Raw genomic sequence first — 15,382 nt, forward strand, 5'->3', positions numbered from 1 at the left:
TGAAGGCTGTATTGAATATGTCACTGTGTGTCACCTAGATTATTCAAAATTGTCTTGACCTGTGCAGCTACATTGGAAACGTTCATTCATAGGCTAGGTTGTAGCGACCTCATGATGGGTACAGGCAAAATTAGAAAACCATGTAATAGCAGAAACATATCGATGAATGACAGCAAATTTTTACAGCATTTCTACACAGTTTAAAAACTCTAAAATGCGATTTGGAGATAAACAATCTAAATTGACTCCTGCCATTATCACCATGGGGGCTGTAGCTTCGTTAGTCTCAGACAATAGGGGTCTTACCATTCTATAAACATGTCATAAAGCAATTAGATGATTTTAGTACCTTATTTTAAATTGTTGGTATTGTTGGTATTGAGCTAGGGTATGACGACTGCCATACCCTTGAAATAGAAAAGTAGAGCCGCACACTCTAGGGGCTCAGATGCAATAATTTGATAACGAAAGTTTTGATAGCCAAGCTGTCTTCAGCAGTCTCTTTTTCTTTTTCAAGTGTTCTACTCTGCTAACCAGTCATTTGCCTAAACATATGTGCATTTCTTCCACCTCTAGCACTTACACACTTTATTCAAATACTCAACTCATCATTAAGCCTTTGATATGAATCAGGTGTGTTACCAGGACTGAGAAACACTGTCATATATAGTGCACTACTTTTTACCAGAGCCCCATTGGTGCCATTTCTCTTCCCTCCTTTCTGTTATTTCCAGTGGAGGAGGATGTGGGCAGTGTGTCTATCCCGGTGGTGAGGAGGGTGGGTTCCTACGGCCTGGTCACAGCAGAGTACATATCCAGGGGCCTGACGGCCAGCCCAGGCCTGGACTTCGGCCTGGCCAATGGCTCGCTCACCTTCCTCCACGGCCACAACACCAGTCACATCAACGTGACCATCATAGATGACCAGGACAGGTGAGTCAGTCTGTCTGTCTGACTGATCACGCAGGCCTGCTACACTGCAAATCACCTACATTACCAGTCAAAAGTTTGGACATATCTACTCATTCAAATCAAATGTTATTTGTCACATGCGCCGAAAACAAACAGGTAGACCTTGTGAAATGCTTACTTACAAGCCCATAACCAACAATGCAGTTTTAAGTAAAATAAGTCTACGTTTAATAAAATAATAATAACAAATAATTAAAGAGCAGCAGTAAAATAACAGTAGCGAGGCTATATACAGTTGGAGTTGGAAGTTTACATACACTTAGGTTGGAGTCATTAAAACTCATTTTTCAACCACTCCACACATTTCTTAATAACAAACTATAGTTTTGGCAAGTCGGTTAGGACATCTACTTTGTGCATGACACAAGTAATTTTTCCAACAATTGTTTACAGACAGATTATTTCACTTATTTCATTGTATCACAATTCCAGTGGGTCAGAAGTTTACATACACTAAGTTGACTGTGCCTTTAAACAGTTCCAGAAAAAATTCCAGAAAATTATGTCATGGCTTTAGAAGCTTCTGATAGGCTAATTGACATAATTTCAGTCAATTGGAGGTGTACCTGTGGATGTATTTCAAGGCCTACCTTCAAACTCAGTGCTTCTTTGCTTGACATCATGGGAAAATCAGAAGAAATCAGCCAAGACCTCAGAAAATAAATTGTAGACCTCCACAAGTCTGGTTCATCCTTGGGAGCAATTTCAAAATGCCTGAAGGTACCACGTTCATCTGTACAAACAATAGTAAGCAAGTATAAACGCCATGGGACCATGCAGCCGTCATACCGCTCAGGAAGGAGAACCCTTTTGTCTCCTAGAGAGTAACGTACTTTGGTGCGAAAAGTGCAAATCAATCCCAGAACAACAGCAAAGGACCTTGTGAAGATGCTGGAGGAAACAGGTACAAAAGTATCTATAGCCACAGTAAAACAAGTCCTATATCGACATAACCTGAAATGGTGCTCAGCAAGGAAGATGCCACTGCTCCAAAACCGCCATAAAAATGCCAGACTACGGTTTGCAACTGCACATGGGGACAAAGATCATACTTTTTGGAGAAATGTCCCTTGGTCTGATGAAACAAAAATTGAACTGTCTGGACATAATGACCATCGTTATGTTTGGAAGAAAAGGGGGAGGTTTGCAAGCCGAAGAGCACCATCCCAACTGTGAAGCACGGGGGTGGCAGCATCATGTTGTGGGGGTGTTTGCTGCAGGTGGGACTGGTGCACTTCACAAAATAGATGGCATCATGAGGACGGAAAATTATGTGGATATATTGAAGCAACATCAGGAAGTTAAAGCTTGGTCGCAAATGAGTCTTCCAAATGGACAATGACCACAAGCATACTTCCGAAGTCAAAATGGCTTAAAGACAAGGTATTGGAGTGGCCATCACAAAACCCTGACCTCAATCCTATAGAAAATGTATGGGAAGAATTGGAAAGCGTGTGCGAGCAAGGAGGCCGACAATCCTGACTCAGTTACACCAGCTCTGTCAGGAGGAATTGGCCAAAATTCACCCAACCTATTGTGGGAAGCTTGTGGAAGGCTACCTGAAAGTTTGACCCAAGTGAAACCATTTAAAGGCAATGCTACCACATACTAATTGGGTGTATGTAAACGTCTGACCCACTGGGAATGTGATGAAAGAAATAAAAGCTTAAATAAATCATTCTCTATTATTATGACATTTCACATTCTTAAAATTAAGTGGTGATCCTAACTGACCTAAGACAGGGAATTTTACTAGGATTAAATGTCAGGAATTGTGAACAACTGAGTTTAAATGTATTTGGCTAAGGTGTATGTAAACTTCCGACTTCACCTGTCCATAAGGTACCGGTACAAAGTACAATGTGCGTGGGCACAGGTTAGTCGAGGTAATTGAGATGTGTTGTTACCTACCCCTACCACTTGGGGGGCGGTCCGTAAGGACGTCCAGGATCCAGTTGCAGAGGGAGGTGTTTAGTCTCAGAGTCCTTAGCTTAGTGATGAGCTTTGAACGCTGAGCTGTCGTCAATGAATAGCATTCTCACATAGGTGTTCCTTTTGTCCAGGTGGGAAAGGGCAGTGTGGACTGCAATAGAGATTGCATAATCTGTGGATCTGTTGGGGTGGTATGCAAATTGGAGTGTCTTTCTTAATTTCTACTGTTTTCTACATTGTAGAATAATCATTAAGATAGCAAAACTATGAAATAACACATATGTAATCATGTAGTAACCAAAAAAGTGTTAAACAAATCAAAATATATTTAATATTTGAGATTCTTCAGAGTAGCCACCCTTTGCCTTTACACACTCTTGGCATTCTTCCAACCAGTTTCATGAGACTTGTTGGATCCAATACCTTAGTACAAAAAGTGGCAACTTTGTTTCCAAGTTTAATCACGTCAATATGTTTCCATCGAATTGGAGACATATTTTCGTGCAAATATTCTAAAATCTGCTTTATGATAATATGTGCATTTTGCCAACAGTGAAGTGTTTCCACCAAACAGACTTGTTGAGGATAAAAATCAGTGCGTGATGACGTAGTGCTCACAAAATGTCCTTTTTCGTTTTTATTATGGATAAGAGCGAGAGCATGTTTATTTGTCAAACGGTAGTTAAGCATCGATCATCATGTCACCAGAAAAAGACCATCGATATTTATTGGAAAGGAGCATCAAGATCAACGTGCACTTTCACCACCCTGTGAAGTTCTCCATAACTTATTTCATCTGTAGCTTCATGCTTTCCCTAGTTGAAGTGGGAGGAGAACGCAACATGTCATCGCATGACTCCAGGTGTCCTTCGACATGATAATTATTATATAAATACTTGGGAATTTTATAATACTTATAAAGACGTTTCCACCGCCATTTCTCGCAGAATTCATTTTACCGACACAAAAAGATCCCACCATGTCAAGCAAACAAATCATCACTTCCTGTTTCCATCACAGCTGTTGTGATTATTTTTTTTATACGGTAGGACTTTACTAGCATAAATAGTGTGGATGGAAACTTGCTTCTTGAGGCATTTTTACAGTGTCACCTTTTTGATCTGAATGCCCTGTCTTTAGTCAGCTGTTCTACAACACAAAATTCCAAAACTCTCTAGTTTTGACTCATCTCGTCTCTCCTTTTGTGTCTGATGTTGTATCTGAACCGGCCTTAAGAGTTTCTGTAAAGAAATGTATGTGAACACAGAGAGACCAGTAATGAGCATGTTGGAACTCTTCTTCCAGAGAGTATGCCGAGACGTTTGAGATCCAGCTGTCCAGCGCCACGGGCGGAGCCATACTGGGGACTCATTTGGTCGCCAGTGTTACCATCGCCAAGAGCGACTCACCCAACGGCGTGGTCCGTTTCCTGAACGAGAGCGTGATCACCCTGGTGAACCCCGACAGCACCCTGAGACTCAGCCTGATCCTGGAGAGGGTGGGCGGGCTAGTGGGCAACACTACAGTAAGCCTACTGGGACCATCCACTCTTCTGTCTGCTTTCTCTCTCCTCTTGTTTCCACAGGAGGCTGGAGAGGGGAGGATGGCTCATACTAATGGCTAGAATGGCGTGAATGGAATGGTATCGAATATAAGGAAGCCATGTGTTCAATGTGTCAATTTCATTACATTACAGCCAGTATTCCAGCCATTACTATGAGCCTGTCTGCCTCAATTCAGCCGCCTGTACTTGTTAGTCCTATAGACATCTTAGCAACTTTCGGACACAAAAATATGCTCCCAGTTTCCCGGACACAGACTAAAAATGATGCTCAAATGAGAATCTCCAGTGAAAGTAATTTTTAGTTCAGGACGAGACGGAATCTGTGTTTGGGAAACTAGTGTATAACCGCCATGTTTTGGTCTCTCTGACCTCGTAGTACAAGAGCATGTTCACCGTCATCGTTTTTCTGCCAGAGAGATGTCCAGCACTCATTCTATGTTGCTTAACATAAAAAGAAAATTATTAAAAATGAAACGTTGAAATATCTTGAGTCGTTAAGTATTCAACCCCTTTGTTATGGCAAATGTAAATAAGTTAAGGAGAAAAAAATGTGCTTAACAAGTCACATGAGTTGCACCCTGTGTGCAATAATAGTGTTTAACAGGATTGTTTTATGACTACCTCATCTCTGTACCCCACACATACAATTATTAGTGTGAGTGAAAAGAAAGCCTGTACAGAAGGCAAATATATATTTTAAATGCAACCTGTTTGCAACCAGGCACTAAAGTAATACTGCAATAAATGTGGCAAAGCACTTCACTTTTTGTCCTAAATACAAAGTGTTATGTTTGGGGCAAATCCAATACAACACATTACTGAGTACCACTATGCATTTTTCAAGCATAGTGGTGGCTGCACCATGTTATGGGTATGCTTGTAATCGTTGAGGGCTGTGGAGTTTTTCGGGATAAAAAAGAAACGGAACGGAGCTAAGCACAGGCAAAAACCTAGAAGAAAACCTGTTCCAGTCTGCTTTCCACCAGACACTGGGAGATGAATTCTCCTTTCAGCAGGGCAATAATCTTCACTGGAGTTGCATCCCAGGAAGACAGTGAATGTTCCTGAGTGGCCGTGTTACAGTTTTAACTTAAATCTATTTACAAATGTATGGCAAGACCTGAAAATGGTAGAGTAGTAATGATCAACAACCAATTAGACAGAACTTGAAGCATTTTGAAAAGAATAATTGGCAAATGTTGCAGAATCCAGGATTGGAAAGCTCTTGAGACTTACGCAGAAAGACTCACAACTGTAATCGCTGCCAAAGGTACTTCTACAAAGTATGGACTCAAGGGTGTGAAAATTTACAGTACCAGTCAAAAGTTTAGACACACCTACTCATTCAAGGGTTTTCTTTATTTTTACTATTTTCTATATTGTAGAATAATAGTGAAGACAACTATGAAATAACACATGTATAGTAGTCACCCGTTGCCTTGATGACAGCTTTGCACACTCTTGGCATTCTCTCAATCAGCTTCACCTGGGATTCCAACAGCCTTGAATGAGTTCCCACATAGACTGAGCATGTTTTGTCTGCTTTTCCTTCACTCTGCAGTCCAACTCATCCCAAACCATCTCAATTGGGTTGAGGTTGGATGATTGTGGAGGCCAAGTCATCTGATGCAGCACTCCATCACTCTGCTTCTTGGTCAAATAGCCCTTACACAGTCTGGAGGTGTATTAGGTCATTGTCCTCATGAAAAACAAATGATAGTCCCACTAAGTGCAAACCAGATGGGATGCTATGGTAGCCATTGACGCAGAATGCTATGGTAGCCATGTTGGTTAAGTGTGTCTTGAATTCTAAATAAATCACAGACAGTGTCACCAGCAAAGCACCATCACACCTCCTCCATGCTTCATGGTGGGAACCACACATGCAGACATCATCCGTTCACCTACACTGGGTCTCACAAAGACACAGCGGTTAGAACCAAAAATCTAATTTAATTTCCACCGGTCTAATGTTTGTGTTTCTTGCCCCAAGCAAGTCTCTTTTTCAAATTGGTGTCCTTTAGTCGTGGTTTCTTTGCAGCCATTTGACCATGAAGGCCTGATTCACGCAGTCTCCTCTGAACAGTTGATGTTGAGATGTGTCTGTTACTTGAACTCTGAAGCATTTATTTGGGCTGGAATTTCTGTGGCTGGTAACGCTAATGAACTCATCCTCTGCAGCAGAGGTAACTCTGGGACTTCCTTTCCTGTGGCGGTCCTCATACAAGGCAGTTTCATCACAGCGCTTGATGGTTTTTGGGACTGAAGAAGAAACTTTCAAAGTTTGTGACATTTTCCAGATTGACTGACCTTCATGTCTTAAAGTAATGATGGATGGTCGTTTCTCTTTGCTTATTTGAGCTGTTCTTGCCATAATATGGACTTGGTCTTTTACCAAATAGGGCTATCTTTTGTATACCACCCCTACCTTGTCACAACACAACTGATTGTCTCAAATGCATTTAGAAGGAAAGAAATTCCACAAATGAACTTTTAACATGGCACACCTGTTAATTGAAATGCATTCCAGGTGACTACCTCATGAAGCTGGTTGAGAGAATGCCAAGAGTATGCAAATCTGTCATCATTGCAAAGGGTGGCTACTTTGAAGCATCTCAAATGTAAAATATATTTAGTTTTTTGAGGCACTTTTTTGGTTACTACATGATTCCATATGTGTCATTTCATAGTTTTGTTATCTTCACTATTATTCTACGATGTACACAATCGAAACATTAATAAACACGCTGGAATGAGTAGGTGTGTCCAAACGTTTATCTGGTACTGTATGTTAATGAGTTATTTCTATATTTCATGTTCAATAAATGTGCAATAATTTCTAAAAACATGTTTTCATTTTGTCATTTTGGGGTATTGTTTGTAAATGGATGAGAAAAAAAAAATTCATCCATTTTGAATTCAGACTGTAACACAAAATGTGGAATAAGTCAATATTATGGATAATGTGTTTTTGACAAGGAATCGATTTGTTGATAAAATATTTGGTAAGTAATGTATTCGTCTTCATCTAAATGTCTTCATAAGCATGAATGGGATGCATACCAGCCCATCTGAATAATTCATGTCATTTCCTCAGATAACATGGAGCATGCTGGGTCCCAACACCAAAGAGGTCTTACCACCCGTAAACACAGACATTGGTGAACCTGTGAACGGATCGTTTCATTTCAGAGATGGGGAGGGGGGATTACGCATCATCGATCTGAGTATTCTCCCCCATGGGGAGGTGGAGGTGGCGGAGACCTTTGTAGTCATGCTTGAGCTCCTCTCAGGAGACCTGGACATTGACCCCCAAGCGGGCTCTGTCACGCTCAAGGTATGTCACCCTCCCAACGAGTGACATCTCAATTTTAAAATGCACTCCAGTTGTATTTAAACCATTGTTGCATCCTATTGATATTTAAGTCTCTTAGTCATGGTGATGGCGTGTCTTTGTCTCTGTGTTTGTGTGTTTGTGTGTGTGTGTGTGTCTCAGATTGAGAAGTTTCGTGACCCTAATGGCATAGTGCAGTTCACGGAGGAGGACCTTAGAGAGCGTGCGTACAGTGAGCCCACAGACAGAGAGGGGCCACTCAACATCTCCCTCCTCATTACACGCAGAGAGGGCGTCATGGGCAACATCACGGTAAGACCACCTCGGGGGATGACATCGTACAGTTACAGACAGCAATAGGCTTTATAGGCAATGCTCAGGCTTTAAGTGTGTCCCTTTTGACACACATGATAATGCATGAAGTTTATAATAGACTCACACTGTCATTACGCTGTAGGTCCTATAACGTACAGCCAATTCACATGTACGTTATAGATGTGTGTGTGTGTGTGTGTCTTTCAGGTGCACTGGCAGATCCTGAGTGACTCTGACACATCGGGGGATTTCTCGGGCCTCAACGGCTCTGTAGTCATCCTGGAGGGTCAGAGGGGGGCAGAGGTGGTCCTCGCCCTGCTACCCGACGCCGTGCCTGAGCTGGAGGAGCTCTACACGCTCAGGTTGAGCACCGTAGAGGGCGGCGCCACTCTGGACATCAACCGCAGTAGCACCCAACTCAGAGTTCGGGCCAACGACGAGCCGCACGGCTTGTTTGGGCTGGAGGTGGAGCAGCAGGCAGTGGTGGTGGCAGGGATGGGGGCTGGGCTGGGGAGACTCCTGACCCTGAAGGTGACACGGCAGGCTGGAGCCTTCGGTAACGCCAGCGTGGGCTACCGGATCAGTACTGGGCCTGGGCTGGATGGACAGGAGCTGCTGGGAGAGGCGGCTGTGGGGAGAGCCCTGGTCAAGGATGGGGAGGTCTCAGCCTCTGTTCACGTGCCAATTAATAGTCTGGTAAGGGACCATTGAGGCCAGAGATAGTATACTCAAGACCAGGGTCCCCAATGTATTTCTATGATTTATAACCGTCAATGGGGGACCATGCATTCGTCCCGGAACTGAATTTGTATAGTTCCTGGCAATGCATGTAGATAACTTTGAATCTATATAGTTTTCCTGTTGCATAATTTGTAATGATGAACCTCACAAATGACCTAATAAGATCAAACCGATCTTCAGTAGATCAAAGTACCCTTTTGGCTACAATGCCCTGTCGCTGACCCTGCCTCTGTAGTCATGCTTACCAGACTGTCTCTGTCTCTCTGTCTCTCGCTCTCTGTCTTGTAGGTGTTTCTCTCAGTGGGTGTGAACTTCACTGTGGAGCTAACAGACGTGAGCCTTCTGGGACCTCTACCCAGCTCCCCACCCCGCCTCCTACTGGAGGCCAAGGTCGCCATAGTGACCGTCCCAGAGGAAGCAGCCAGCGCTGAGGTATGACTCAATAACTTTATTGAGTAGGGTGAAGTTGCACCTAGACGCTGATCTTGGGACAGTTTTGCATTTGACCCACTGTTTAAGGATAGGATTTGGGGATCTCAGCTCAGGGGAACTTCTCCCAGGAGCTAACTTTATTTATTGTCCCAATGGGGAAGCAAAGGTGTACAGTATGTACTGTATGTGTTGGGCCTTAGTTCGACCCATGTTTATACCTCCTGTCTCACATTACGTTGACCCAAGATGAGGAGGATGCTCTGTATCTAACTGAATTACTGGTCTGGGGTTGGTAGCCCCTCCCTCTGAACACCCAACCACTTTCTGTCAGGACTTATGGCAGACTCATGTAGCATACATTTCTTCTCAGTCAGTTGACCAGCTTGGTGATGACCTCGACGTAGGCTTAGTCTATTGACCTAGCTAGCTACCACTACTATCTCTTCTACTACCCGACAGTACTATCCGAGCATTACAGCGGTACACAGGGCTGTGGACAATCCCAACGCCAACTTTGTTTCATGGTTTCATCACGTCATTGTAGAGAGTTACAGTGGAAACGTTCTCAACCATTCATCTAGTTTTTTTTCAGTCTGAATGCCCCATCTTTAGTCAGCTGTTCTATAGCACATACTTCTAAAAACGGTCTAGTTTTACTTTGTCTCATCTCAACATGTTGTCTATTAGATCTGTCCCGGGCTTTAATGTAACAGTTATGAAATCATCCCCTATTCCTTCTCCTCTGTGTGTGTGTGTGTGTGTGTGTAGGTGGGCTTTGCCTCGTTGGCATTGCAGGTCTCCAGTGTGGAGACGGGTGCGTGTGAGGCGCTGGTGTCCCGGACAGGGCTGTTTGGGGGGGTGAGGGTGGAGTGGCATGCAGGGTACCCCCCTGGACAGGCTCCAGTAGGGTTCAAGCCTGGAGTTATCACCCCCAGCTCAGGTAAAGGCCCTCAGACGGGAAACTCACCGCTGTGAGCTAGAGAAGAGGTTTGGTGACATGTCTATCTGAGATGTGGAAGTCTCTCCCTGTCTGTTCATTTCCTCTCTCTAAACACAGGAGGGACATTTGAATAGGCTGATAAGTGTAAACCCACCAGACACATTCCACCTCTTCCAGTCTCATTTACATCACTTCCCCCCCTCCCCCAAACACCACCACCAACAAACGCCCTACAAAATGACCAAACTCATAGTGTTGATGTAGGGTGTTGTCTGAGCGCGTTGTCTGAGTGTGTTTGTCGTATTCCTCAGGCTCGGTGACCCTGGCCCATGGAGAGAGGAGCAAGGCTGTGTCCTTCCAGGCGCTCCCTGATATGTCTGAGCCAGCGGCCTACGCCCTCCACCTCACTGCAGCCGGCTCCAGCTCACCTGCTCCTGGAGTAGCTAGACTCCGGTACAGTAACTAGCCTCACCTGCCAGGCTTATAACGCTCCTATATACTGTAGACACAACAGTTGGAATGAGACAGCCTTCTGGCTGAAGATTGCATGCTGTATGTAATAGTGCTGTTAGAATGATATATGGTGTGATGTTAATCTCTGTTTCCCTCTCCAGGTCAGGGTTCACGGTGGCAGAGGTCGAGCCACTAGGGCTGTACCAGTTCGCCCCGGACTCCCGCCAGCTGGTCATCGAGGAGGACGTGCAGACCATCACTCTCTATGTCCAGCGGCTCTACGGTTTCCGTAGCAACCGTACCCGCCTATCCTATGAGACAGCGTCGGGCAGCGCCCTGGCGGGACAGGACTTCACTGCCGTAGAAGACGGAGAGCTGTTCTTCGACTCGCCTCGCCAGACCTCCGCCTCGATCCGTGTGTCTGTACTGGACGATGTGCTCTCGGAGCCCGATGAGATCTTTTATGTCAACCTGACAGACGTTCAGGTACTGAGCCGTGGTGGTGACCCCCACTCAGGTGACTCCCGGCCTCGTCTCACCCCCCAACACAGCGTGGCCACTGTCACCATCCTGGCCAGTGATGTCAGCGGGGGGGTGCTGAGCATCGGGCCAGGGCTGGTTCAGACAGCAGAGGACAGGGAGGAGGGGAGCCAGCAGGAGAGGAAAGTGCTCCTCAAGGTGCACAGGTCTGAGAGCCTGGCTGGGCCAGTGAGGGTCAGGGTCCAGGCTTATGGGGGCGGGAGTGTCGGAGGTGCCCCTCTCCCCATTGCTCTGGAACCAAATAGGACCCTGGCACTGGAGGGGCAGGACTTCAGGCTGGAGTCCGCCCTGGTGTCACTGCAGGAGGGGCAAAGCGAGGCCGAGGTCAGCCTACTCATCCTAGACGACTCGGAGCCCGAGGGACAGGAAGTGTTCTTCATCTACCTCAGCGAGCCAGAGGGAGGGGCACAGATCGCAGATGGACCCGACAAGCAGGGCTTCAGCTCCTTTGCCAAAATTATAATCCTAGGTAAAACACTGAAACGCTCATATCGGCCTCAGGCTCCCCTGTCACATACTCCTTTAGTCTATCCATTGGTCAGTCAATTCAAGCTAATGTCATGCTCTAGTTTGTCTAATACAATTGAATCTTTATAGGTCATTGTTTTCCAATACAATTCCTAAATTAGGTCCCAGGGCACAGACATCTGACATCATTCCAGTGATGTGAAATCTGTTCCACTGTTCATTTGAATGTAATTGATGATATAATCAAAGGGACGGTCACAAGTGAATTGGAAGCTTGATGCGCTGTATTTGTTGAACGCTCTCCTCAGTGTACATACAGTGAACAGTATAAAGAATTAGTCACTTAACTCTGTCTCTCTCTCCTTCCATCCCCTCCCTCTCTCTCAGGGAGTGATTTCCATAATGGGATAGTGGGTTTCAGTGTGAGTTCTCTGCTGGGTCAGGTTCTGGATGAGGACTCAGAAATGAACAGAACGGCCCTACTCTACCTCCAGAGACAACAGAACCGGTGTGTTTCTCAGTGTTTTATCCTCGGCAACATTCCTCCGCCCATATGGCTGTCAGCAAACCAAAGAGTAGCAGCAGTAACAGTGGTGGTAAAATCGTCATCAAAAGTCGTGTGATACAAGCAAGCTACAATGATCACCTCCAGCCACTGTGGGGCACTGTGTGTTTGATGTGAGACCCATCTGCCTCTGGAAAAATATGTATATTTTTTCAATGTTTTTTTTTTCTTTCTTTCTTGTTTTTCTGCCTCCCCCGCGCAGGGCCTTTGAGGACGTTGAGGTGATGTGGCGGGCCACATTTAACAGGGCGGAACTGTCCCTGGTCAACAACGGTGTCAACCTGACCCGGGAGCTGCTGCAGACCTCAGGCACCGTGCTATGTAGGAGAGGACAGGTCCTCTGTGTCCTCAGCATGGAGGTCCGACAAGATCAGGTGATTCCCAGGTCATACTAGAGGTTAGAGGTCAAGGTGGACCAGAACAGATGTGTCTCACAGTACTCTAAAACTCTCAGCAACTCCTCTCCATTTGGACCACTGACCACTGAAGGAGCATGCAGGATGTCCATATAAAGTAGCTCTCTCCCAGCCCATACATCCCTCGTGTTTCACACGATATCTTTCTGCTGTGCCGTCAGAGGATATACAGTATGTCTATGTGGAGGTTTGAAGAGAGAATGGGCTGAAGGTGGCATCGGCATCAATGTAAGCTCACAGGAGGAGGGCAGGAAGCCCCTGTGGTGTGATCACAGCCTCGGTCCTCTCCTCTCCTCTCTTCTCATCTCCTTCCTCTCCTCTCCCTGGTGGTCCTACCAGGCAGCTCACCCAGCCTCTGCCCACTTCCTGTCCTGCTGTTTGTCTGTGTGTCTGGGATATTTTAGGGCAGACCTCCACACGCCTCTTCCTATCGAGCGCAGTCTGTCTGCTGTGCTTCCTAATACCCTACCCCTTCCTCCCCTCCCCCTACAATGCTGGTATATGACACAGCCCTCAGACCTGGGAATGAGAGGAATTAGTCCCAGACTCACTTCTGGAGGCTGCAGGACCCGTCCACCAGTATGTGGCATATGGTTAAATTCTATAACATTTTTTTATAAACATTGCTCGTACTGTACTGTAGTATTATGGCTGGGGCACATAATCCCATGTTAATGTTCCCTCTTTCTATTTCTCATCCTTTTCCCTTTTTATGTATTTCAACCTTCAACCAGATAGCCTTCCCTAAACCTCATATGTATGTGTGTTGCCATAGGAACCTGAGTACCAGGCCTGGTTCCTGGTTGAGATCTACCAGGTGGGTGTTGGCGCTACTATCAATGAGAGTGCCCGCTTTGCCAATGTCACCATGCTGGAGAGCGATGACCCCCGGGGACTGGTCTACTTTGCGGTGGGTTCCAGACTGCCCGTAGCACACCTCAAGACCACCCGCCTCAGTCTGCAGGTGTACAGAGAGGCCAGCACAGCCTCCACCATCACCGTACACTACCGCATGCTGGTGAGAAATATACACATAATGCACAGTACATACTACACACTCACACACCAGACACACACATGGAATACTCACACACATATTTTTTTTGTAATAATATTTTTCACATTTCCACACGTTCACATAAAATAATACTTTTTATATTACCATACATTCCCACACTACCACACATCCTCTCACATTGTCTCCCTCTGTAACATCTCACATCCTTCTGGTCGAAAATGTCCCATCTTATTCAAGTTGTTGTGTTGTCTAACTCACCAAATCAGATTTCCATTCCTCACCCTGACCTAATTAAGCTGACCTAATTTTGTGACCTTCAAGGTCTAACGGTGTGTGTGTGTGTGTGTGTGTCTTCCCTCTCCTCACATCCTGCCTCTCTCCCAGGGGTGGGGATGAGCTCTGTGTGTTTGATCCACTGCCTAGCTGGGGGCCGACATTCACTTGTAATCCCAGCCTTTGATATTGCGGATCAAAAGGGAGATTGTCGAGTGCACTTACCAGCACTCCACCTCCATGTTACATATGACAAGGTTATCTCCTTTCATCTTTCAGACCGAAAAGATGTTCTGGAAACATCAGTTGGATACATATTTATGTCACAGAGTCCAAATTCATCTGTTCATCAATCCATCCCTTTTTCCTTCTATTTCGCCACAGGTCTTCAACCTCCTCTTCTCCTCTTATATTTGTACATGCATAAAGCTCTGTTGCAACACCTACTGTATCTCCCCATCCATCCATCCATCCATCCATCCATCCATCCATCCGTCTCTCTCTCTCTCTCTATTTTCCACCTTTCCCACCTCCCTCAATCTTTCCATCCTACTATGACCTCACACTCCTTTCTCGTTGTCGTCCTATAGGAACTCCCTCGGGCTGAGGCAGTAGGCCCTACCCTGGTCTGGCCCGCCGTGGCCGGGATGGACTTCCTAAAAGAAGAGGGCCAGCTGACCTTTGACCTGGGCCAGAGGAGCACTGGGCTGGACATCACCCTCACCCCAGTCCAGGCCTCATCCAACCCCCCGCCCAAGCGCTTCCGCGTGGAGCTGTATGGAGCCAGCGGAGGGGCCATGGTGCACCCTGAGTATGGGCTGGCCAACGTGACCCTGGTATCGGACACAGAGGCCCAGCTGGTTTGGGCCCTGTTGGACCAGCTCCAGCAGCCTCTGGACAGCGCCATACTGGATAGGGTGCTCCAGGCCCTGCTCAACAAGGCCACAGCCCAGCTCACACCAGAACAACTGACCGCCGTTCTGGTCGCAATGGGGAAGGTGAGAGAGGAGGGAGAGCTAGGGAGAGGGGAAATCAAAGGCTAGACAGAGAACAGAGAGAGACTTTTTTTTCAAACTTGCTTTGTTCGTTATTAAAAGTGATCTGTTTGTGTGGGTTTTTGTTTTTGTGTGTGCTTAGTGTGTGTCACATTTGAGTTTGTCTGCTTTTGCCAAAGGGCAGCCTTTTCCCATACAAAATAGTGACAGATCTGCAGAAGAATTTCCTTTTGAAAAGGTCTCTGTTGTCACTGACTGTCTGACTCGAGCAGCACCTCGCTGTTACACTGTCACTTCATCTGAACCAATCAGCCTCTAGCCAAGTCAAGCCTGCTCTGTAGTGTGTGAGAGCAGAGTGGGGGGCTGAGGGCACAGGGAATAACTGTCACCGCCGTACTAGAAATAAACCAACACACTCTTAGAA

At 45.8% G+C, this 15,382-nt stretch overlaps 1 protein-coding gene across 1 annotated transcript in view; it reads left to right on the top strand.

The window, feature by feature from the left end:
• The window catches only part of adgrv1 (adhesion G protein-coupled receptor V1), a 202,966-nt gene that overhangs the window by 88,373 nt on the left and 99,211 nt on the right, over nucleotides 1-15,382 (top strand). Inside the window, 13 exon segments of the mRNA XM_064937880.1 lie at nucleotides 735-933; nucleotides 4,210-4,429; nucleotides 7,566-7,805; nucleotides 7,965-8,114; nucleotides 8,325-8,813; nucleotides 9,147-9,290; nucleotides 10,059-10,230; nucleotides 10,542-10,683; nucleotides 10,845-11,692; nucleotides 12,079-12,199; nucleotides 12,459-12,630; nucleotides 13,448-13,690; nucleotides 14,554-14,961. Of these exon segments, the coding sequence (XP_064793952.1) occupies nucleotides 735-933; nucleotides 4,210-4,429; nucleotides 7,566-7,805; nucleotides 7,965-8,114; nucleotides 8,325-8,813; nucleotides 9,147-9,290; nucleotides 10,059-10,230; nucleotides 10,542-10,683; nucleotides 10,845-11,692; nucleotides 12,079-12,199; nucleotides 12,459-12,630; nucleotides 13,448-13,690; nucleotides 14,554-14,961 (3,548 nt within the window).

This window comes from Oncorhynchus masou, chromosome 25 (assembly GCF_036934945.1).
Source record: "Oncorhynchus masou masou isolate Uvic2021 chromosome 25, UVic_Omas_1.1, whole genome shotgun sequence".
NCBI lineage: Eukaryota > Metazoa > Chordata > Actinopteri > Salmoniformes > Salmonidae > Oncorhynchus > Oncorhynchus masou.